At 37.1% G+C, this 26533-nt stretch overlaps 1 protein-coding gene across 2 annotated transcripts in view; it reads right to left on the bottom strand.

Annotated features, from left to right (window-relative positions):
* The window catches only part of LOC150100956 (G patch domain-containing protein 1), a 246391-nt gene that overhangs the window by 178832 nt on the left and 41026 nt on the right, over nt 1–26533 (bottom strand). For both annotated transcript variants that reach the window (XM_090401354.1, XM_090401355.1), the window contains exon 3: nt 2673–2758. In XM_090401354.1, the coding sequence (XP_090257480.1) occupies nt 2673–2758 (86 nt within the window). The remainder of the gene's footprint in view (nt 1–2672; nt 2759–26533) is intronic.

Below are 26533 nucleotides of genomic sequence, written 5' to 3'. Positions count from 1 at the left end.
TGCTTACAGAATATGAAGTGTAACTCAAAAAGTTTTATTACTTATAGAATCAATACTGCAGAATGCTAAACAATTTCGACATGTGCACCTTTCATGGCTAGTAAGATGTCCAAGCAATAATCAATTTTCCCCCCCAAGTGTTCTTCATCATGTATGGTGTAACTGTTTCTATTGCAGCAACAATTCTTGTCTTCATTTCATCAAGGGAAGTTACAGGGGTCTAGTAAACAATGTCCTTCACATATTCCCATATGAAGAAATCAAGTGGTGTATTAATGGGTGAATGCAAAGGCCACAGAATCAGTCCACTAAGCCCAACCCAGCGGCCAGGAAAATGCATGTCAAAAAATTCTTGGACAATAAGAGCCCAATGTGGAGGTGCTCCAACTTGCTGGAACACCACATTTGGCTGATGATCTTCCAACCAGGGTAACAGGTGCAGCTGTAGCATGTCCAGATAGTTCACTGCTGTCACTTTTCTGTGACCCCAAAAACTTCTGAACATGACAAAGCATACCAGACCTTTGGACTATCTCTTTTGAATGCTCAAATGGCATTAGGTTTTTTGATTACAATATTCAAAATGATTTACCCTTCCTGATAGGCAAAACATTGCTTCATCACTAAATATCCATCTTTGAAGGTAATTTTCATCAGTTTCAGCTTTTGACAAAATGTCTTGGGCAAACTGGAAATGGCAGGATTTATCATCCAGGTGTAAAGCCTGTACAATCTGCAGTGAACAACTTTCTAAACAGTCATTGAAAAGGAGATGTGTTTTGCATTATGGGAGATACTGAGATAGGAGTGATGTTAACTTGCTCCACCTTTGCAACGAGTTGCCCGTGTTGTACTACCTTACCCCAGTCCTGAAGATACTTTCAGGCGTAAACTTTGCTCACACTTGGATAAATGATTAAACTAAATTTATTATAGTATAACCAAGTGAAAAATAAACTTTCAACAGCTTTCTCTAAATCCAGAGTAATTTAATAAAAAGGTGGCACACCATTTGGCAACTCCTATAGGCAGAAATGACCTTGCTAATACTTCTGTCTGGTATCTCCACTTGGGCCTGGCTCCCACTGAAGAAATCTCAATAAAGGTCGAAACTAGTCTGGGTAGTGGCCCTCCCCTTAATGCACAACATTATACATATCCACAAGGAGATGTGTTTTGCATTATGGAAGATACTGTGATAGGAGTGATGTTAGCTTGCTCCACCTTTGCTACAAGTTGCCTGGTGTTGTACTACCTTACCCCAGTCCTGAAGATACTTTCAGGCGCAAACTTTGTTTGCTCACACTTGGATAAAGGATTAAACTAAATTTATTATATTCTAAACAGTCACTTGTGTTATACCTAACTGCAAAGAAGCTCGTCTAGTTGATTTTTGTGGGGTTCAATATAATGCTTCCTGGATTCAATCAACATCTTCTTGCAAAGTGCTTAGTCTTCCCACTCCTTTTTGGTACTGAACACTACCAGTCTCTTTTGAAATTGCTTTAACCAGCATCGGATAGCATTATCTGATGGTGGATGTTTTCCCATACTGAGTTTCTGTAATGACTTTGCATTGTGATAATGGACTTTGTTTTGAAAAACCAAAGTATACACATTGCTTTCTCTTGAACATTTGCCATTTTGAAGTATGACATCATATTATCATGACGAAGCATACCAGACATCAATGTGCACAAGTATAGTGTTGCCAAATAAAACTTTTTGAGTTACACTTTCACATTTTATAAGCAGTTTTATTTTGTTGCTTCCGGTTTGAAAATTATAGACCACAGGAACTCCAACAATAATTTAGAATCACCCTGCATATTTGTCTGTATGTCCAAAACTAACGATAATAAATATTAAAGTAATGTTCTGTAAATTGCCAAATAAATTAAAATGTTTCATTTTAATCAAACCAACATCACAATATTATGAAAAGACAATTTTGTATGTTGTTATGGTAATTACTATACAGCATTTATCATGTAATCATAGTAATTTAATGAAAATTTAATTCTGAGATAAGAGAAAATGATCTCTGCACACAACAGAGACATCTTATACAGATGTGTTATTTTCAAATTAACAGTTGAAAATTTATACACATTGGCATATTTTATTGATTTTTATTTTTTTAAATATTTTATTTCTAATAAAATAAGAAATTACAAAATTTACTGCAGGGATTTTCATGTTTCCTGAAAGATCTTTTGTTAATATGATTCCCATTAACAAAAATTTTCAAATGTATCATGGGTGGACTAACTTTTTTAATATTTTTAAATTAATTTTTTTTTTAATGTAATCCAGAAATCCTGCTCTAGAGACCAAACATGGAGCTTTTCAATCCAGTTCAGATCTCTAATAAGTAGGACAGTAGTTACACACCAGGCAATGATTTCATCTCCTACCTAGAGATTCACAAACACCCATATCCCACTGGCTGGAAAGCAGGAATGCAATCCACTCAAGCCAACCAAGGCCAACAAGTTTGCTATAATATTATTAAACACATAAAATGAATAAAAGAAGATACTGTCTTGTTTTCCCTAAAAACATTTTAGGCCAAACAACTTGTAATGACCAAGTAGTGGCCTGCTCTGTACAATCAGTGTAAAGGAAGAATACAATAGCACTCTAGAGAGAAACAATAAAAAACAAAATACCTCTTCATCCATAAAATCCTCTGGCTTTTGTTGAATACTGTCAGCTTTTTTATCTCGTGATGATAGAAATGATGATGGTGACCAACCTATATTTCATAAAAACAGAAAAGATAAAATAAAATGCCAACTGATCACCCTCCTTTCTCTTTCCTGAGTGAAAAATATGTATAAATAGAAACATTTACTATTAAAAATTAAATTAAACAGAATAATCTATTATGCATCCTCATTTCAAACCAAGAAAACAAAATTATGTGCAAAATGAAAAACAAGTGCCATCTGATTACTATTGCAAGGATATACTAATTAGATTTGAATTAATGAGTCCAACATTAGAAGTCAATGATATTTTCACAACAACTGAAAACCCATGATTCTGTGGCTGAGGGCTTTTTTCTTATTTATCACTTGAATTTCCTGGATACATACCGTTTAGCCGAACTAGCTAATACCATGCCTCAAATTCAAAAAACACACAAAAGCTACTGGCCAACATCTACTCCTTTATAGCTCCAAAACATACCAAACCAACTTCTCATCCTCCAACTTCATATCTTCTATAACTATCCTCTGGAAAAGATGTTCTTATACAATTTTTCTAAGGACTACAAACTCCAGTTGTTAAAAAATTATATATCAACAGATTCCTTCTTTTTTCTTGCCTACTTGCTCACACTGATGTGCTACAGATTTCACAACTTCTCATGTGAAATAACCAGGACTAATATTATATTAAGAAATATATAGTCCATATTTGAGTTGTAAGTCAGCAGTCTCCTTGATTGCATCTCTATCTTGTTGTAGTGAAGAGCTTCTGTGTACCAATGACCCCAAGGGAGAGGTGCTAAACTAAGAAAGATACCTCAGTCCTCCAGTTGGGGGTTGAACAAGAGGCTGGTAACCTCTTCTCATATAAAAAAAAACAGATGCATTCAGAAGCATTCAAAGGAAAAATAGGACAGATTTACTGAAAACGACAATAGCAGGAAAAAGGGCAAACAATTTAGAATAATGGATATATTAAATGTCACCACATTGAATGTTAGGAAAGAAACAGAACTTAACAGTTTAAAAAAAAAAAAAAAAAGGATAAATATAGCAGTATTAACTGTGGAAAAAATTAAAAGGAACTATCAAAATGGCAGATTATGTAATGATATATAGTGGGATAGAACAGAATAAAAGAGCAAGCTGTGGTGTAGCTATAATGACAAATCACAAATGGAAGATGACCTACACTTTTATTAAAGAAGGAACAGCAACTGTGAGACTGAAATTTGAAAGAAGCTACCTAACAGTAACAGGAATATATGTTCCAGAAGAAGGAAAAGTAGAAGAATGTGAAAGTTGATGAAACCCTGTAATAAAAATTCTTATTTAATAACTGCAGGAGACTTTAATGCTAGAGTAGGGAATGAAATATACCACAGATTGTAGGTAGATATGGAGAACATTTAAATCAAAATGGAAACAAATTGAAAATTTTCTCCCCATTTTATGAATTAAAATTAACTTACACATTTTTTCAGAAATAAAAAGATATCCATAAATATACTTGGAGCACCAGAGGACTATATAATCATTAACAGAAAGCTATCTTCACACATTAGAGACAACAGTTTGTAGAGGCAATGATATATATTGAGATCATTATCTGGTATTCTCAAAAATGGCAACACAAGCAAAATGGAAATCACAAAATCCATGAGAATCTAAAGAAAAGAAAAATGTAGAAAGAACGACAAAACATACCGACTCCAGGAAGGTAGCATTAGGAATATATATCAAAACTAATTGTTCCTGTTTCTTCTGACATAAATGATGACTAGATAAATATAAGCAAAATAATAAAATAAACAGCAGAAGAGGTCCTTTGGACAAAAACAAAACTAAACGAAAAAAAGGACTGAAAATTTTGAATGATGAAATAGCAACAGCTATAGAAGAAAAACAAAAAACTTACACGCTTCCAGAAACAAACAGCAGAAATCACTAGAAGCTTATAGAAATAAAAGTTCTATTGCAAAAAACATTGCAAGAAAAGATCGCCAAAGTTCTTGGGATAGATTTATTAGTGATAGTGAAAATGATCTACATGGCCACCAACAAAGCATTGCTTATAAATTAATGAAACATTTGAATAAATCAGAAAAAGATGTAGCAGGAATCTCAAAAGAAGAATGGATATACAATATTATAGACAACTATGGTACAATCCATCCCTCATGATCTAATAAGGAAGTGGAAATCTGTAGTAATAAACATCAATTAAAATACAACAGTTAACAAAATACTTTTTGCAGATGATCAAGTAATTATATAAAAATCAGAAGGCAATCTACAGAGATCCATTCACTATCTATAGCAATTAACTAATGAATACAATTTACAAATCTCATTAAAGAAAACTTTGACTATACCTCATCATCATCATCATATTCCTGCATGTACCCTCAATGGATGTACAGGATATGATAGTACTACATGAAAAAAATTACATCATTATTAATTTCTATCTACAATTTTCCTCCAAATCAGCCTGTTACTTGTCAAGACTCCAACATTATCAGATCTTATATTTCTATCGTCTAAGGCACTTTGTACCGTATCAATCAACCTATATCTTGGTCTTCCTCTGGGTCATTTTGCTGCCAACCTGACAGAGAACACTTGTTTTGCTAATCTTTCCTCGCCCATTCTGTTTAAGTGACCATACCACCTGAGATTAGCTCTGCTAACACATTCCTGGATGCTGACAATGTCAAGTTCTTTCCTAATATCCTCGTTTTTAATATGATATTGCCATTGATGCCATCTGTTCACGCCTATAATCTTTCTTAGGACTCTCATATCTGTGGTCTCTAGTCTTTGGTCAAGTGTTTTACTTCTGACCCAGCTCTCAGATCCATAAGTTAAAACTGGTTTGAACACTGTCTTGTATACAGCTAATTTAGTGTTCCGACTAATTTCTCTCTTATTCCATATGAATTTATTCAATTGACTTCCCACCATACCAGCTTTGCTGATTCTGTTGTCTATTTCTATATTTAATTTACCATCTTCAGTAAAAATCGTGCCTAAATAGCTGAAATGTTTTACTTGTTCCACAGGTTCTCCATTCACAACACAGTTGACATTTTCAATGATTCTGCCTATTTTCATTGTCTTTGTCTTTTTATTGCTGACCTTCATACCATATCTATTACAACAGCTATTCAATTTAGTCAGAGAATCTTGCAGACTTGTAGCAGATTTATTTAGAAGTATAACATCATCCGCATAAATCAAAGAGCTGACATTAACATCTCCAATTTTGATATCATGTTTAATACCACTCTCCTTCATAATGTGATCCATATAGATAATGAATAACAGAGGGGATAATGTACATGCTTGTCTCACACCAGATTTAACATTAAACCATCTTCCTGTACTTCCTTCAATTCTAACTGCTGACTTACAACTCAAATAAAGACTAAGTATTGCTTGATATAATGCTCCATTGACACCATATAACTGCAGCGTATTGAATAGCTTCTCTCTTGGCACCTTGTCATATGCCTTTTCCAGATCGACAAAACTTAAATACAGATCTTTGTTATATTCCCATGCTTTCTCGACTATTTGTTGTAAAGTGAAGATCTGATCTTGACAGCCTCTATTTGGCCTGAATCCAGCTTGTTCTTCACCAAGCTTTTCTTCCACAATTCTTCTCAACCGTTTCTCAAGTATACTTGCATAGATCTTGCCAGGAACACTCAGTAGGGAAATACCTCTGTAATTCTCACATTCAGTTTTATTTCCCTTTTTACATATGGGTACTATGAGAGCTCTACTCCAATCATCGGGAATTCGTCCCTCTGTCCAGGCTTTCTGAACTATGCAGTGCAGCCACTGTAAGACTCTTATACCACCATACGTCAGCATTTCTGGTAGAATATCATCTGCTCCTGCTGCCTTTCCACATTTCAAGCCTTTGATGGCTTTTTCTACTTCAAGTACGGATATGTATTCCTGACTGCATGCCTGGTCAGTATTTTTTACCACTGTGCTGTCATCACTGCTTGTTTCATTTAGCAGTTTTTCAAAGTAATTACTCCATACTTCAAGGATATCTTTTTCTTCCATTTTCATGTCACCTTTATCATCTCTAATTCCTTTTACAGCACTCTTTCCTCCATTCTTAAGCTTCTTCAACAACCTCCAGAATATTTTGCCACCTTCTTGATATTTATTTTCTATATTCTTGACTATACCTTTCTGGGATAAATATCCCATATGAATAAAACAGTAACTGAAAACCAAACTTTATACAAGTAACACATTTTCAATAATTAGGTCACATAACATTTGATATAGACAATATGTTATGCCATTTTCAAGCAATCTGTAGTACTATAAGATGAAGAACAAAATGCAAAACAAGGAAGGAAGGAAAACCAATTAAAATTTTATAAAGTCATGGCAGTACCAGCAATACTATATGGGTCAGAAAGTTGGATATAGAGAAAAAAAGATGAAAGTAAAATACAAACAGCTGAAATGAAATTTCTTAGAGCAGTTAAAAATGTACAAGAATGGACAGAATACAAAATGATGAAATCAAGAAGGAATTACAAATACAAGCAATAAATAATAAAATAAAAGAACATACGAATTGGACCAAAAGAAGTAACAAAGTATAAACAGAAGGGAAATGAGACACAGGAAGACCTAGAAAGAGAAAGAAAATATAGTCCTTAGAATGCCAAAACAGGCTTCCAGCCCCAGCAGTTAGAATTGTAAAAGGTATAAGATCATTTGATATAAAATCAAGCATAAGAAAATCTGCATTATATTCACTGTTATTTCTTATTTATTAGGAATCACATAGTCTAGGAAAGTGGCATTATTATTAGGTTTAATTGGAAAGCTGTGTACGATATCGATGGTGCCATATTGCAGGAAGTGGATGAGATTAGAGATTTGGGAATGGTCGTTAACAAATTACAAGTTTATTAGATCCAATATATTTTGCTCTGATACAGAGACATCATCAGGGATACAATCCCAAATTGCTAAAAGCACACACAAAAAAGCACTCAAAACAATAAGTGGAAAAAAATTTAACTAAAAGCTTAGTCATATGAGGGACACCCTCTATGAGCTGTTGGCAAGCCTCAGCTGCTAAGAGCAGGCCAAAGAATTATTAAAGTTTGCCAAATCTCAGGATATTTAACACAACCATATTTATTAAGATTAGGCTGGTTTAACAAATCTGCTGATGATTCTAAGAAAAGTCTTTCAAGTTTATATTTCTTGTAGTGAAGCATAGTAATATTTTTTCCATTTGATTCCATATAAGGAAAGAATGGTCAGCTACACCAAACAGACCATAATTATGGCAGCTGATGTACTTCTTGCATTTCTCTAGGTGGATGTTAGCAGTGTGACCATAATAAGATTATTTGAAAGAACAAGGAACCTTGGAACAAGAAGGGAGCCATAGAAGAGTGAATAAGGGCAGCCAGCTTCAGTGAGGTTAGAAAGCAGTACAGAGATTATCTATTTTTTTAGCATTCAGGCTACTTTTTCTGAGGTGTCTTGGATATAGGGAACATCAATAGTATTACTGTAGTCTCTTTGTTAAGAGGGGCTTGAGGAGAAGGGAGATAAAATCAATTTGTTAATCTTTTTAGTATGTAACCATTGGACAGAAGGGTCTGGTGAATAAAGGAGAGTTCTGTTGAATGGGAGGTCTGGGTGGAACAGAGGTTGGAAGCTCTGTTTTGTGTGTACTTTTACAATTTTGATGTATCCCTGACAATGTCTCTGTGACAGTGATAAAATATAGGATCTAATAACTTAAACCAGCATATAAGACTACATATAAGAAAATTCTTTGTGGAGTAGACACTGCACACAAAGCTAAACAACATGGCAAGTGGAAACTTTGTTTATTCAGGGATCTTAATCATTCAGCCTTCATATAAAGGTGCAGAGACAATAGAATTAACCCACCCATGTTAATTTTAAGATAAAATTTCATTCATCTAAGGTTTTTCATATCTACAGACATGTTAAGCTTTGCATTGCTTCGTGAACAGATTGCAGCTACCCGTAGTACCTACCTGGTATTAAAGCAGCCATTAGTTCTCTCCAATCTGAGCCATCTTTTGTTCTCAATGCTGAACTGTGAGATATTCTCTTTAACATTTCCAAAAAATCTGTCCATAAAAAATTTCAAAAAATGAAGGATAAGCATATCAACCAGTATAACAAACTTGGTAAGTTTCTTTCTCAGCCACATAATCAGCCTCTTCAAGTTTTTAACCCTTCATCATAAAAAAAAAATAAAATAAAATAAAAAAATAAAAAAAAAAGTGGCCATCACCATCCTTAATCTCAGACACAATTTTGCAATAGCACCTCATCAAGTTTCATCTTTAAGTAATTTATCAAGCTGCATTTAGAACACGGCAATCCGTCACATACTGCCAGTTTCATATCCTCCATAAATTATGCGAAGACAATAACATGATAATCATTTGAGTAAAGAAAGATAACACTACAGTGGTCATCAATCTTGGTGATTATAATCAGAAGATGTATGCATTGCTCAGAGACAGCACAGCTCATAAATCTCTGGATTATGATCCCACGAATTCTCTGAACCAGAAAGTAAAAAAAAAAAAAAAAAAAAAAAAAAAAACCTCAAACCATTTATCCCTACCCAAATAAATGGATTGCCTAAGATTCATCAATATGATCATACTTCATCTTATATTCAAAATTCCACTCTGTTCAAATTTTTAATTCAAATTTTAATAATAACATGGTGAGCTTTGATGTCAGAAAGGGTAATATTTACTAATACAGGCAGTCAGTCCCTGGGTTAAGGACGAGATATGTTCCTGAGAACGTTTTTAGGTCGTTTTGTACATAAAAACTCAGATCCCTAATGTACAGCGCATATATGGTAATAATAACAATACTATAATAGCTCATATGTGGCAATAATAATACAGTGTAATAATGTAATAATAATATTCCTGTACTGTAATAATAAGTTACAGAAACTATTGTGCTCTTTCTTTTAATCCAAACAACCAGAACATAAAAACAAACTCACATACAAAAAGTTTAGATAGGAGATGGGAGAAATTTCAAACAAGAATATTAAAGGTTAACACTCACCTAATGTTGCTGTAAAATATCTGTGTGTGTTTGTTCTCTTACTTTAATTTTGTTTAATATCTATACCTTAATTTGTCTCATATGATTACCAACTGAACTTCCTTGTTGCTTTATTGTAAACTAAGTTACTTCTATCTTATGGCCGCAAAGAGTAAGGATCACGTGTGCATGGCCTCAAGAACAAAGAAAGTGCTTCGGACTGGAGCCAAATTCTTTGTCTGAGTTACTGGTGTTATATTCTAATTTTAAATTTTGGAAAATTTGTTTGTAAGTCAGCTGCACCACCAAAATTGTAGGATAAGAGAAATATCTCCCTCCGTAGAATAGAACACCCAGTATGACACACAGCTCCTCTCTCTCTCCAACTAATCTATATACCAAATTACCTGTATATAATTCTTACTCTGCAGTCATGGCAATATCTACTTCAAGACACATAAGTTCGATTTTATGAGTAGTGCATTGGACTTAGAGATCAGGCAAGTTATTTTGAAAATAAAACAGTTTATTCATCACTAAGTAAAGATACACAATTTACAGATATTAAATTCACTTAATTTTTATACGTAAGCTCTAACTAACAACTCTCTAAAGTTATCCAATCATATCCCACAACCATCTGAACATTTCTATTTAGGACCACTTGTCTAGAATTTTACCCCCCCCCTCAACTGTACATACATTCCGATCGAAGGCCGACATTACACGGGGAAACCCCCATGTAATGTCGACCTTCACGTTTGGAGTGGCCTCAGGTCATGACTTAATCCCTTAATCTGTCTGGAATTTTAGTTGACTAGAGGTATACTTAGACACAATTTACCGCATATGTAATTTCCTTTGTTCTTATTCAAGCTTTCTGATTTCACAATATTCAATAACTTCAAAAAATTATTATTTCCAAGTTAATTAACATCAAGTTTTTTTATTAATACACAAGTATTTTTAGTGGGACTTAGCATACTTGTAAAATCTGTATTAAAGGTATTTTATTACAAAATTCCTTTTGCTTAAGATTTTACATTGCATCAATGACTTGCTTACTAGAAGGGGCATTTTTGAGGCAAGAAGTAGGCTAACATTAATCAGAAGATGATGATGATGGAGATGGTGCTGAAGAGGATGGAGTGGGAGTTGGAGAATCAGGATTTGATTCTGTTGTTGGAGGAGGGGGAGCTTACCACTAAGGTTGGTTTCTTGAAAAGGTATCTAGGATTGTTTGCACAGCCTTTTTCTATTTTTCATCATAAAGGGCCTTCTAGCAGCTTATGTTCTCACTAACTGCATGTTAAACATTTGTAAACTGATCAATGTTAGGATCTTGCTCCTCAAGCTCAGCAAATCCTGCTTCAATGAGACGAAAGGCTTCAGCTAATTCTTTTGTCGTAAACTTTCTTGGCTCTATCATATATCATATAAAAATGTTCACAAACATCTGTACCACAGTGGAATTTGAACTTGCAGCCTGCTTGAAGGTTGTTCCTTAAAAGCAGCTGTGTTATGCATGTGTTGTTCAGACGAGTCCTTATTTTTAGTAAATATGGGTGATATTGCTAAAATTATTGGTGGTATTTTCTTTAATTTTGACCGCATTGTAAAGTGTGTTCTTTAATCATGACTATGATTATGTGATACTATTTCAAAAGCATTCTACTCTTATGGTGCCGATGCATAAGAAAAAAAAATGGTGGTCAATGGTTTTTTTTTTTTTTTTTTTTTTTGTGGACGAAAGGTTTGGATTGGATGGGCTAAGGATTTTTTCCCTTTTTTTTTTAATCAATTTTATATATTTTTTGTATTTTTTTAAAATTTATTTTTACATAGTCTGAGAACCCTGCTCTAGAGATCAAACATGGAACTTTTTCAAGCCAATTTGGACCACCAATAAGCGAACCAGTAGTCTCACACTGGGTTATGAATTTCATCTCATCTGAATGATATTAGTATGCAGGATTTATTGCAATATAGTGTGTTCAATGTATTCATTGCCAAGAGTGAATTGTTTGTGGCATGCGAGTGAGAATGGAGAATGCGTGTCAGAAATGTTTCATGAGAGAGTGCAGGAAATGTGAGTAATGTTGGGAGCAGAAGAATGAGTAACTAATATTAAGGATGTAAGACAGGATTGTGAAAATGTTGTGGAGAATGTAGTGGAAGCAGTGAATAATAGTGTATGAAATAAGAATGAGAGTTTGAAGGAAATTGATTATGAGGTGCCAGCAAGGAGAGAAACAGCATGCTTATATGAACTCCTTCACAAGAAAAAAAAGCACTAGAGCAAGTGGAAGAATGATTAGTGTAGTGCAGCAGGAGGGAGAATGAGAGAGAGAGAGAGAGAGAGAGAGTGAATGGAAAAAGCATACAAGTGCAAGAAACTGGGAGGAAAGAGCACGTATTATATGGGGATTCGATGATAAAAGGTTTATTTAATGAGAAATTGATGAAAGAATGTTTCCCAGGTGCAAAGATGAAGGATGTTAGTGAAGCTGTAAGTTTGCAGAAAGAAGAAATGAAAGAGATGTTTGGGCAGATACAAATGTGAGAAATATGCAATGAGAGAAGATACGAAAGAGTTGCTGAAAGAAGTGAAATGAAGAATAAGAAGTAAAGATTGTGAGTTTGTTGACTCATTATGATAGGGCAGAAATGAGAAGAAGGGCCATGATTGCTAATGAGTTAATGAAAAGATTTGTGTAGGAGGAATGGTGTGTAGTTTATAATGAGTGGAGTAAATTTGATGGATGGAAGGACTTCTATATGCCTGATGGATCGCACTTGAATAGTTTTGGATTAGATGTGTGAAAAAAAGTGCTGTTAAGTGAGAGTTTGGAAGTGCAAAATCAGGGAAAGTAAATATATTGGGAGGGGGGGGGGCAATCAAGCAAGCATGTAGCCATGAATGAGACAAATGTGTTGCAAGTGCAGGAATGACTATGTGGAAACAACCACTGCTGGGATAGATGACTATAAATGCAGGAATGATTATGAAGAGATGATTGCAGTTTCCCAGGTTTTGAATCTGAATGGACAGGTAATGACATTATGCAATAGTAACTGTGAGCCCAAAGGAATGGTGAAATGCACATGAATTTCTTGAACCATCAGAAATAAAGGAGAGGAATTTTTGGCATTCGGCTCAACTTGGCCAAAAATTATTTGCATCAGCAAGACCTGGATGACGGAGAATGATGTAGTTATTTATTTATTTATTATTCCACCCTCCATGGAGTTGGCAGACTCATCATGGGAAGTTCATTAAACTGACAACATATTTACCATACTGACTATTAAAATCTTTAACACTCCTTGCATTAACAACACATTCTGGTAATGCATTCATTCACTGAAAATTCTATATGTAAAAAATCTATTCCTCACACCCCCTCTTCACAACACTCTTACATAACTTCCGAGGATGACCTCTGGTTCTCCCCTCTCTCACCTTCTACTCTTTTTATAATCCCCTCTGAATTAATCTGATAAAATCCTCTCACTAACTTAAACGTCTCTATCATGTCACCTCTTTTTCTCCTATCCACCTAACTCTGCAATCCACATTTCTCCAACCTCTCTCCATAGCCAGCACTCCAAAGTCACGACATTGTCTTAGTCACTCGTCTCTGGATGCTCTTCAATGTCTTCACATCACACTGAAAACCAGGTGACCAGATCTGAGCACAACAGTCCAAGTGTGGTCTGACCAGTGCCTTATACAGTGGCACAACTGTTTCCTTGTCCCTACATGTTAGAGTGCTTCTTATCATAGCAGCACTATGATGTGCAGCCTTTGCAATACTAGCAATATTTTCTCTAAATTTCAGTCTACTGTCTACCATCACTCCCAAATCTCTAATCTCATCCACTTTTTGCAGCATGGCATCATCGATATAGTACACAACCTTGTATTTCTGCACTCCAAAATGCAACACATTGCACTTATTGATATTAAAACTACAAACCCACTCCTTCGTCAAGTAAAAAGCCTATTCAAATCTTCCTGAAAAGAATTAACATCAGCAGTGCTACTTATAATTCTTCCCAACTTTGCATCATCAGCAAACAACTGAAGATTCCCAGTCAGTCCATATGATATATCGTTTACAAAACAAGTTAAGCAGGGGGCCCAAGAACAGAACCGTGGGACATGCCGCTGGTCACCATCCTTTTTTGAGACACTGATCCATCTAACCAATATATTATCTATTCCCATCCTCTGCAGCTTGTACACCAACTTATCAAACTATCAAATGCTTTTGCAAAGTCCAAGAATATTACTGCATAGCAATCCCTCGATTAATGTGCCTAATGCATTCTTTAAAACAGGCACATTAATCGAAAATGCACTAATCGAATATAATAACCTATGGGAAATAGTATAATTCGTTCTTCAAATTTCTTTTTTGACTCTTAATTTTTTTTTATAAAAGAATTAGGGTATATCTCAGGACCTAGTTAAAGGAAAACCATGAAGCTGAAAGACAATAAAACAATATTCAAAATATAAATTTATTATTCTACTTCTTAACAAAGAATTGAGCTAACATAGTTTGGCAGGCATTCTGTTTCTCTTTTTTTTTTTCTTTTCATACAACTGACGATATGGCCCTAATGCTTCTTCTACTACTTCTGCAAATTTTACTGCTTCTCTCTTCATCAGGGTCAGCTTCTAAATATTGCTGCTTAAAAACTTTGATTGCATGAAAATATTTTCAAATTGTTTCTGTGAAATCTCTTTGGGCTTGTCAGTGATTAAATTTTCTTCATATTGTTCAGGATCTTCCCACTGTGCATCTAAATTTAGCAGGTTGGAATCACTCAATTTCTCAGAATGAGATTTAATTAACTTAGATTCATTTGAAAAGCCTCTAAAATCATTTGTACAATGTGGAAGAATGTGCTTCCAAACAGCTCGCATATTGCTAGCAGTAATTTCATTCGACTTTAAAATCAGGCTGAAATTTCTATGATTTGGCCAGAAAAGTCATGGAAGGCATTTGCATCCAAAAAAGGCCGGTTTCATCAACATTAAATATTTGTTGGTCACAACAGTCCTCTTCTTCCACAATTTTCTTCAAAATCTCTGGATAATTTGCAGTCACCTCCTTATCTGCACTTGCACTTTGCCTGTGATTAGAACATTATGTAGGCTATTTTCTCTTTTTGAAATGCTCAAACCACCCAGCACTAGCATGAATTCTTCTTCTTTTCTATCACTGATAGCCCTTTCTTTCAAGGTTGCAAAGAGACTTAATGCTTTTGATTTAACACAGTCAGTGCTTAGCAGGATCCTTTTTTGGTCAATCTTTGATCCATGTAGAAAGAAGGCTCTCTAAATCAATCATTATAATACCTTGATTTCGAGTGCATGCATGCATGATGAACTCGAAGCAGCCTTACCTTTCTCTTTGTATTCAGCAGTGTTGCTTAAAATTGCTCTTATAGTTGATCCCCCCATTTTTGTGTTCTTGTCGTATCTTTGCTCTGGATTTGACTTGTTCATTTTTCTTTATTATTTCAAGTTTTTCTTCAAATGAGATTACTTTTCAAATCATTTTCACACTTTTCTGCTCACTAATTATTTTACTCATGATGGAAGGTTGGGAAAATACTTGAAAACAATAAAAAAGTAAGGAAAACAACTGCAAAGAAGGCACGAGATATGATTATCAAAATGCTATGTAATTAGCAGACAACATAAATTTTGACGATAAATTTGGAACATAGTGTTCCAATTAACTGTTATAAAATAGCTTTATAAAATGTTTTAAATTGGTAACTAAATTATTTCAACCTGGTGAGTGATTTTTTTTTAAATAGTCAGCCATAAAAAATGTATAGATAGGAAATTTTTAAAATCTGTAACATTTATTTTTAAGATGTATATAGACGCACTAATCGGAAGCACATTAATTGAGGGATTGCTGTATATGATTCTCCCTTATCTAATGCACTTGTTACCTTATCAAAATATGCAAGTAAATTATTAAAACAGGACCTACCCTTTACAAATCCATGCTGACCATAATAAAGAATGCTATGTCCATCAACCCAATCCTGTATTCTATTGCTTACCAATCTCTCAAACACCTTGACCACAACCACAGTTATACAGACTGACCTATAGTTGGAGACTTCTGTCTTAGAACCATGCTTGTGGAGTGGTACTATTTTGCCTTCTTTCCACTCCTTAAGAACCCTACTCACTGTAAGACTTTCATTAAATAACCAGGTCAAGGGCATAGCCAACTGTGGTGCACATTCCTTAAGAATATGTGGTGATATGTCATCCATTCCCACAACTTTATTAACATCTACCCAACAAACATCTGATACACCTCTCATTCTTTCACTTCCAATGCTCCTAATACTTGCCTCTCTTCAATATATTACACGGTATCATTTACACCAGTATGATATTATGCTGATCAAGTGCTTGTTCAATAATTCCACTATATCCTTTGTAGCTGTTAATCTGCTGCCATGACTATCCAATAGTCTTAATGTGCCAAAATTATTCTTTGTCTTGCTTGCCATATAGCAGAAAATGTCCCTCGAGTTAGCCTTGGTCTGACCAGCCAATCTCTTCTCATACTGCACTTTTTCTATTTTTACCATGCTCGTCACCTTTCTAGCCTGCACTTTATAGTCTTCATGGATTCGATCACCACAAACTGCCTTGTACCTACTCCATAACATTTTCATTTCCAGCACAGCTTGCTTGATTCACTGTTCATCCATTTCACTCCTACTCTATTTACTCATTTAACCTTTAGTATGCAGTCATATCAGATACAGCCTTGTGAGTTTCCATGCATTGTCAACATCTTTTCCACTCAGCTCATCTACCCAATGCACTGATGCTAACTGACTACAGAGCTTCCTATAATCACCTGCTTTATACTTCCACATGTATCCATTTTTGGTAGTAACCTTTTCTTGTTTCATCACTTCCAAAACAAATACCTCATAATCACTCTCACCAACTGCAGCAGTGCCAACAATGCATTAACAACATCTTGTGAAGTTATCACCAAATCCAAAACATTAAAGCCTCTAGTTGCTTCCATCACATGCTGCTTAATATAGTAATTCCACAAACTTACTCTCCTTCTTCCCATACACTATTATTATTATTATTCAGGCCTCCAAGGAGTCAAAAGACTCATCGAGGGAGGGCCTTCCTAAGACATAAAGTCTGTCAAGACTCATCGAGGGGAGGTCCCCCCCCTGAGAAACACAAAGTCTATCATACCACTCTTTAAACTCACTGACCGTTCTCGCTCCCACCACTCCATCAGGCAATGCATTCCACGGCTCAACCACCCTCCACACAAAGAAACCACTCCTTACCCTCTTGCTCACAGTTTCCTTTCGTAACTTCCAGGGATGGCCTCTTGTCATCACTCCTTCCCGCTGTTCAACCAAGCAAAAGAACTCCCCAGTGTCAACCCTGTAACCACCTCTCAACAGTTTAAAAGTCTCAATCATATCACCTCTCCTTCTTCTATCCACCAAACTCTGCAGTCCACATTCCCTCAGCCGATCCTCATAACTATCCTTGTACGGTCCTGAAACCATCTTTGTCATCCATCTTTGTATCCTTTCCACAGTTAATTTATCCCCTTCAAATCCTGGGGACCATATCTGAGAACAATAGTCCAAGTGTGGTCTGATCAGAGACTAATACAACGGAATGATAACCCTCTTATCTCTGCAGGTCAGTGTCCTTCTCATAATAGCAGCAATCCTCTGTGTTACCTTCACCACCTTTGCAATATGTCCCCTAAACTTCAGGTTTCTATCAATAATCAACCCCAGATCTCTTGTCTCCCCAACTTCCTCCAGTATAACTCCTCCCATAGAGTATGCAGCATCCCATCGATGTTTCCCAAACCTCAAGACCTTACATTTTGCTGCATTAAACTGACATCCCCATTCATTTTCCCATCTATCTAACTTATTCAAATCCTCTTGCAGGGTTACCACATCTGCACTATTACTAATAATCTTTCCCAGCTTCGCATCATCTGCAAACAACTGAATATCCCCTTGCAATCCACTGGCAATGTCATTGATATAAAGGTTAAACAATATAGGTCCTAGTACTGAGCCCTGTGGGACCCCACTTGTAACCTTCTGTCTCCTTGAAACTGCTCCACCATACACAACTCTCTGATACCTATCAGACAGCCAATCCTGAATCCAGTTGACCAATCTGACATCCAGATCCATGTGTTGCAACTTAAATATCAGCTTATCATGTGGCACCCTGTCAAATGCCTTTGCTAAGTCTAAGAAAATTGCAGTATATGCCTTTCCCTCATCTAATGTTCTTGTAACTTTATTATAAAAGGCTAGCATATTGCTAAAACAAGAGCGCCCTTTCACAAATCCATGTTGACTCTCACAGATAACATTACCCTCATCTGCCCAGTGCTGTATACGGTCCCTCACTACTTTCTCCAAGATCTTAACAACTACTGATGACACACAGACTGATCTATAATTAGACACTTCCAGTCTGTTACCACCCTTATGCAATGGCACTATCTTACCTTCCTTCCATTCCCCGGGCACCTTTGCCAAAGCCAGACTTTCATTGAAAAGCCATGTTAAAGGCACTGTCAATTCCCTAGCACATTCTCTCAAAACTCGTGGTGAAATACCATCCAGTCCCACAGCTTTACTGACATCCAGAGTACTCAGTATCTGAAACACACTCTCCTTCTGTACCTCCAGACCTCGAACCAGTCCTATCCCTCTAGCATTAAAACTGACTCCTCTAGGATAAAATACTCCAATAAAGTGTTCATTGAACAATTCCACTATGTCCTCTGCATCAGTCACTCTATTCCCATTTTTATCCCACAATATCATTCTTCCACAGTCATTTCTCCTCCTACTGGCCACATAGCTAAAAAATTCCCTAGGATTTTCTTTAGATCTTAGGGCCAATCTCCTCTCATATTCCAGTTTTGCTTTCCTTACCACACTAGTCACTCTTCTGGCCTGTGTCTTATATTCCTCATGCATCTCTTCACCTGTCTCCTTATATCTCTTCCATAGCCTCTTTTTCGCATGCAATTCCTGTTTAATATTGTTTGTCATCCACTTTACTCCAAATTGCGTCCTCTTCTTCACTCGTGGTATACAGCTTACCATTGCTGATAACAAATATTCTTTCACAATTTCCCACGCACTAGTGATATCCCGGCCTTCCAATTCCTGCCTCCATGAAAGTTCCCGAAGTTGACGTCTAAGACTATTATAATCACCTGCCTTATAATTCCACATAAGTTCCCGTCTCTTTGATACTCCTGCATGTCTATTCATTTTCCAAGTCAACACCATATGATCACTCTCTCCAACTGGTGGGAGAGACATCAACTCAGTTATTATCAACTCTTCTGATGCTATAACCAAATCCAAAACTTTTGAACCCCTTGTTCCCTCTGTTACATGTTGCCTAAGACATTTGTCCCTCAAGAATTCTAGAAATTCCATTCCCCTATTGCTACATGCATCTTCCTCTCTCCAATTTATACTACTGAAGTTAAAATCTCCCATAACAATCATTCTTCTTGCACTTGCCAAACTTAGCTGTCTAAACATCTCCTGGTCCCCATCCTCTGTGCTCCTGGGTCTGTAACAACACCCCACTAAATATCCTGTCTTACCTACCTCTACCTCACACCATACGCTCTCAAAATCATTTGTCTCACTTCCTTCCAAATTCTCCACTCTTAGAGGACATAGGTCATCACTTATCATAAGCAGTACTCCACCACCACCAAGCTTTCCCCTCCTATCCTGACGAAAAATGCTATACCCAGCGACTTCTATTCCTGTTGTTATATCCCCATCTGTCAACCACGTCTCAGTGATCGCAATAATTTTTGGCCAGGCTGATGCTATCTGCGCCACCAATTCCTCTCCCTTATTCCGGATACTCCTGGCATTAGTATAGAGCATATAAATGCCATTGTTTCCATACTCAGCATTATTCCTTCTAGACTCCACTGGACTCAGTGTTACCTGACATTGTCTCCCTTCTCCCAAGTATCCATTCCCACAAGAGGCCACCCCTGCTATCATCCTCCCTGGGACACGCTGACTCGTTCAGAACAGCAATCTCTCCAGATGCCTACGTCCTTCCTCATTCAAATGTAAACGGTCTCTCGCATACAATTCCTCTCTTTCCTCAAACGCACTCCAAGCATCCACATATACCAGTCCTCTCTTGTCACACATTCTCGCTATTATGCCATTCAATATCACCGCTCTTCTGCTCAGCTCTTCATTATCATACCTAGGCAACACGCACACTATTTTTTCTCTCTTTGTCTTCTTCCGTACAGTCTCAAGCAAAAATCTCATATCTCTCGCTGCCCGACTTACATTACCACTCAAGTCATTCGTTCCTACCATCACAATCATCTCATCCACCCTTTCACCTCTCTTAATTGCCATAGCCACCCTTTCTATTGTTCCTCCTGGCAAACACTCCTCACGCATCCTATCTTGAACACTACGGATCATTGAGTCGCCATACATTATACCTCTTACCATTCCCTCGCTCCTATTGTTTCCATTCTCTCCTCTTCTTTCATTCCCATACCTCTCTCTTCTACTGTTTCCATTCTCTCCTCTTCTAGCAATCCCATACATCTCTCTCATTCCCTCTCTCCTACTGTTTCCATTTTCTCCACTTCTAGCACTTCCATATCCCTCTCTCATTCTGTCTCTCCTACTACTGTTTCCATCCTCTCGTCTTCTAGCATTCCCATACCTCTCTCTCATTCCATCTCTCCTATCGTTTCCATTCTCTCCTCTTCTAGCATTCCCATACCTCTCTCTCATTCCATCTCTCCTACCGTTTCCATTCTCTCCTCTTCTAGCACTTCCATATCTCTCTCTCATTCCGTCTCTCCTACTGTTTCCATCCTCTTGTCTGCTAGCATTCCCATACCTCTCTCTCATTCCCTCTCTTCTACTGTTTCCATTCTTTCCTCTTCTAGCACCCCCATACCTCTCACTCATACTCCCTAAATTCTCTCTCTCTCCTACACTGATTCGCCTTGCATTTATCTCTTCCATTCTCCTAATCTTATCTTTCATACTTCTGCTCTCATTCACAAGACATTCCACCTCCTCTTTCAACTCATCTATCTCCCTCTGCAGGTCAGTCACTCTTAATCTAAATTCACTCTCCCAAACAAAACCATCTCCTAAACTTTCACAGTCACTCACACCTTCCACACTATCAACTATTACTTTCTCATTCTCTCCTATCACACTACTTATCTTCCTACATTCATTCCCAGTTCCTGGAGCAACAAAGTCGGATATCGATATATCTAATGTACTTATTTCCTCCAACTGCCTACATTTTGCGCACATACGCTCTCCACTCTCTTTAAGAAGCCACATATGTAATTCCCTATCTCCTCCTTCCATTCTATATTCCTTTATTAAAGTCTCCAATCAAGATCACCTTCCTTTTACATGCCCAACTAATTTGCCTGAACATTTCATAATTGGTATTCTTTGCATTCCCCGGCCCATAACAGCATCCTGTTAGATTACTAACCTGTTTATTTCAACTTCACACCACACAAATTCAAAATCTATGAATGCACTATCTACTTTCACACTTTTTGGACACAATTCACTTGCAATCATTAACAGCAGATTTTCACATTTCTATCCTTCTGGAAAATTATATATCCTTTTAATTCTATTCCCGACGTCACATCCTCCTCAGACAACCATGTTTCACTGATTCCAATTATCTTTGGGCATACTAACTTAATTAACGCAAGAAACTCAGCTCTCTTTTCAAATAGTACTTACATTTGTGTATAAACATTATTCTACCAGCACCGACATTCTCTATTCTAGCCGTTATACCATACCTCTCTTTCTATGGTCTGACCACTCCCATTTCCTTGATCCTGACTAATTTCCATTCCTACCTGTCTCACCCTCACCTTTATGCATTCCATCATCTAGTGCTGCTGCAACCACATCTTTAACTTCATATCCATCTTCCTCCTATCATAGAATCCATTTATTTATGCTATCCTGCTTCACAAGTAGACTCTGATCATTTACTACATTAACACGTTTGCTGCCACGCTCCTCAGCCATAGTTTGTTCCCGCACGCCAAGCCCTTTTTGCGTCTTCAAGGTCACTACGAGTAATCTCGTAGCCAGCTTATCAGACAGAATTTTGTTTCATATGCCAACTACAAGTAATCTCGTATTGATGAGTCAATGGTGTTGTGGCACGATAGACTGGCGTTTCGGCAATACATAAAAAACAAAAACACAAATATGGCATGAAATTCTATGAACTATGCGAATCAAATGGATTGGTGATAAAAATAAAAATTTATACAGGAAAATCAGAATCCTCTTTAGTGAAAATGGGTCACGCATATGATATTGTATTCCACTTGATGGAAGAATATTTAGACAGGGGTTATGTATTGTATAAGGACAATTTTTATAATTCTGTAGCTCTGACGGAATCGCTTACTGGCAGAAAATTGTACGTGTGTGGAACGCTGATAAATTTTAGGAAAAACAATCCACCAGATGTTATTCAGAAGAAACTAAAGAAAGGGGAATTTGTCTGGCAATGAAGAGGTCCTGTTGTAGTCAGCAAATGGAAGGGTACGACGGATAACAAATCAGAATGGGATAGTTAGTATAAGGCATCAAAGTAGGGATGGGACAAATGGGCTTCTGCGATTCATGTACACTAATGCCAGGAGTATTAGGAACAAGAAGGAAGAGTTTTTGGCCATGGTTGGCACTTCCAGGCCACAGGTTGTCGGTATTAGTGAAACATGGCTGACAGAAGATGATAAAGCTAGTGGGATTGAATGCGACGGGTATAGCGTGTTCAGAAGTGACAGGGTGAATAAAAAGGGGGGAGGAGTGTTATTGATGATAGCTGATGATCTTCAGCCAAGGAGTATAGAAGTTGAACTACATGATGGGGAAAAAAGCACATTTGAGGCTGTTTGGTGTGAGATAGAATCCAGCAGAACAAAATATACAATTGGGTGCTGCTATAGACCGGGTGATGGAGTGGATGTGGGGATAGTATGCATAAGCAAATAGAAGAAACGAGTGGAAGGAGGGTAATTATTATGGGTGATTTCAATTATGGTAACATTGACTGGAAAGAGGAGAGGTCACATGGGAGGAAGGAATTGGATTTTATGTGGTTATTAAGGGACAACTATCTACGGCAACATGTATTGGAAAATACCAGGGGGAAAAGAGTGCTGGACCTAGTAATTGCAACCGAGAATGTGGCTGTAACGAACATGACCATGTTGCCACCAATTGGTGAGAGTGACCATAAGGTCATGACTTGGGAGGTGGCTAAAGGAGTCGAATTTACAATTAAGACAGGGTACATGTGGAATTACCGGGCTGGTAAGTATGACAAGCTTAGGTGTGTGTGCTTGGCTCAATGCCATGGCATGTAAAACTGCAAGGGCTGGATGTTGATAGTGCATGGGAGGTGGTTAAGAACTGTTTGCAGGAGGCAATGGTTGACTGTATACCAAGGGTCCGAATAATAAATCAAGTAGGGGTTAAATGGATGAATAACACTATTAAGCTTGAGCTGCAAAAAAAGAAACAATTGTGGAGGGAATTTAAGGAGAAGGGTGACCATCAGGCGCAGGAACAGTATAAAGCTCAGGCCAGGATGGTAACAAGGGTGGTAAGAAAAGCAAAAGCAGATTACGAAAGGAAATTGGCCATGCAGGCTAAAGAGAATCCCAAACAGTTTTTTCAATATGTTGCAAGTAAAAGGAAAAATGCTCATGGTAGAATGATCTTAAAAAATGCTGAGGGTAGGGAGGTAACTGAATCAGTCGATATTGTGGAATTACTGAGCGAGCACTTTGCAAGACTATATCATCCAGGTGGTGACTTTGCAGGAATGGAAGAACCAACAGCTTATACCGGAATTGTGATGAATGAAGTAGAGGTAACTAGTCTATTACAGAACCTCAATGTCAATACATCTGTGGGATTGGATGGTATACCAGCTCGTGTCGTAAGTGAAGCGGCCAAAGAATTGTCAATGCCCTTGACCATTTTGTTTAATTTGAGCCTCAGGACTGGGTCAGTCCCAAGGGGGTGGAAAGAGGGGAAAATAGTTCCACTGCACAAAGGTGGTTCCAAGGCTGCTGTTGAAAATTACCGGCCAATCAGCATAACAGGAATCATTATCAAGGTCTTAGAGAAAATAGTCAAGAGGAAAATACAAGATTGGATAGAAGAAAATGGGATACTGTATCGGGGACAGCATAGTTTTGTGAAGGGTAGGTCATGCCTCAGTAACTTGCTCACGTATTATAAAACAGTGACGGCTGAACTGGATAAGGGTAATGGGTTTACAGTGATTCTACTGGACCTTGCCAAGGCCTTTGACAGGATATCACATGGAATTCTAATCAGTAAATTGCAGCATATGGGAATGGACATAGGGTTGGTGAGATGGATAGGATGGTGGTTGACGGAGAGATATCAGAGAGTGGTTTACTCAGAAGTAGAGTCCACAAGACGGCCTGTGACTAGTGGTGTGCCACAAGGATCTGTTTTTGGACCGCTGCTGTTTAATTTGTTCAAAAATGATATAGGAAAGGATCTGAGAGGAACGGTTCATTTGTTTGCGGATGATGCGAAGTTGGGTAGGGCAATAGTGAATGCAGATGACGTCAAAATTTTGCAGGATGATTTGGATAGATTGGAGGTCTGGGCTAAGGAGAATGGATGTCAGTTTAATGTGGCAAAATGTAAGGTTATGCATTTTGGGGTGAAAAGATTGGCGGCAGTTTACTGTATTGGTGGAACCGTGCTCCAGGAAATTGATGAGGCACGAGATTTAGGAGTGTTGGTGGATAAGGAATTGAAATTTAGGGGACACATTGCAAAAGTGGCCAAATCAGCTCATCAAATCACTTGGTTGCTGAAGAATACGTTGAAAAGCAGAGACAAGCAGGTTATTGTTCCTCTGTATCGAGCCTTGATAAGACCCCGTCTAGACTACTGTGCTCAGATTTGGTCACCTAGGTTTCTTCTTGATGGGGAGGAGGTGGAGAGGATCCAGAGGCGAGTGACCAAGATGATAGCAGGTCTGTGGAATGAACCGTATGAGAACAGGTTGAGGATTTGTGGGTTGCAAAAATTGGTTGATAGGCGGAGGAGGGGAGATATGATTGAGACATTCAAATTACTAAAGGGTTTCTATAAAATTAATTCAGAAGATATTTTTGAGAACAGGGCTGGTTGTGGGAGGACTAGGGTATATCCATAGAAACTGGGCAAAAGTGTGGTTAGTAAAGGTGTTAGAGCTGGGTTCTTTACTTTTAGAGTAGTGAATGAGTGGAATGCACTCCCTGAGTCTGTGGTGAATGCTGTGACAGTGAATGAGTTTAAGGCGAGGTATGATAGATACTGTATGAATGTCAAATAGTTGTGATGAATATGATTTGGGGCCTCCCTCGATGAGTCTAATGACTCCCTGGAGTTGCCCGTAATAATAGTAATAGTAATAAGAGGGAAGTTCTTTCGATTTCAAATATGCACAATTTGGAACGGTTGAAACGCAAAATCAGAATGGTAAATTTCAATTAAAACCAAACATTGTTAGGGATTATAATTTGGGGATGTCAAGCACAGATCTTTCTGATGAAATGCTTTCTTACTATTCCACCTTACGAAAGACAATTAGATGGCCAAAGAAATTGGCAATATGCATTTTTGAGGTATACATTCAAAATGCGCATAAATTTTATAACATAATTACTGGAAATGCAATGACTGCGTTAAAATTTAGAGATCAATTATCTCAGTTTTTGCTGGAATGGATGAGCTTATGCAATCAGAGAATATCAGGGGGAAATCGGGATTTTCATTATTTGAAAATTCCACCAAGAGAAAAAAAAAGAATCGCCAAACAAAGCCATGCCGGTGTGTACATGAAACAAATGATCACGCAAAAAAAAGTTCTTAATGTTCTGTTTGCCAGGAAAAAACCACCATTATGCATGGAAAATTCTTTTAAAATGTACCATTCTTAATTTGAATAAATTGTTTTTTTTATTTTATTGATTGATTTTTATTTTTATTGATTTTATTAGTTTTAAATTAATTTACAAATTACGTGTTATACTACGGATTAACTCGTGCTTGGCATAGGAGGTTGGTAATTGACATACGAGTATATTCATAGTTGGCTTCTGAGACACATATATAATATATAATATTTTAGTTGAAATTATTTCCCTTCTACCAAGCCCCCAGACATGCTCTCCGCTTTATTCAGAATCCAAGGGTCCAAATTAAGGTAAATATATTAAGGGTTAACTTGTGTTTGACATAGGAGGTTGGTAAATCGACATACGAGTATACTCGTAGTTGGCTTGTGAAGCTCATATACGAACTATGAGTATACTCGTAGTTGCCAGCGAACGTGTTAATTTCTTGACTCTGTGATTCTCAGAAAACAACAGACTTTCTAAATGCCCAATACCAAACCTATTCAAATGTAATCCATTAGCATTCATTTAAAAAATTTATGGAATTTACAACCTTGTTAAAAAAACTTTTTTATTATCCCGACGTTTCGATCTTCACATCAAGATCATCATCTG

This window comes from Typopeltis vanoorti, chromosome 12 (genome assembly GCF_054136105.1).
Source record: "Typopeltis vanoorti isolate ZY-2024b chromosome 12, IOZ_Tvanoo_1.0, whole genome shotgun sequence".
Taxonomy (NCBI): Eukaryota; Metazoa; Arthropoda; class Arachnida; order Uropygi; family Thelyphonidae; genus Typopeltis; species Typopeltis vanoorti.
The sequence above is the reverse complement of the archived record's forward strand: the minus strand, read 5'-3'. Positions and strand labels throughout refer to the sequence as shown.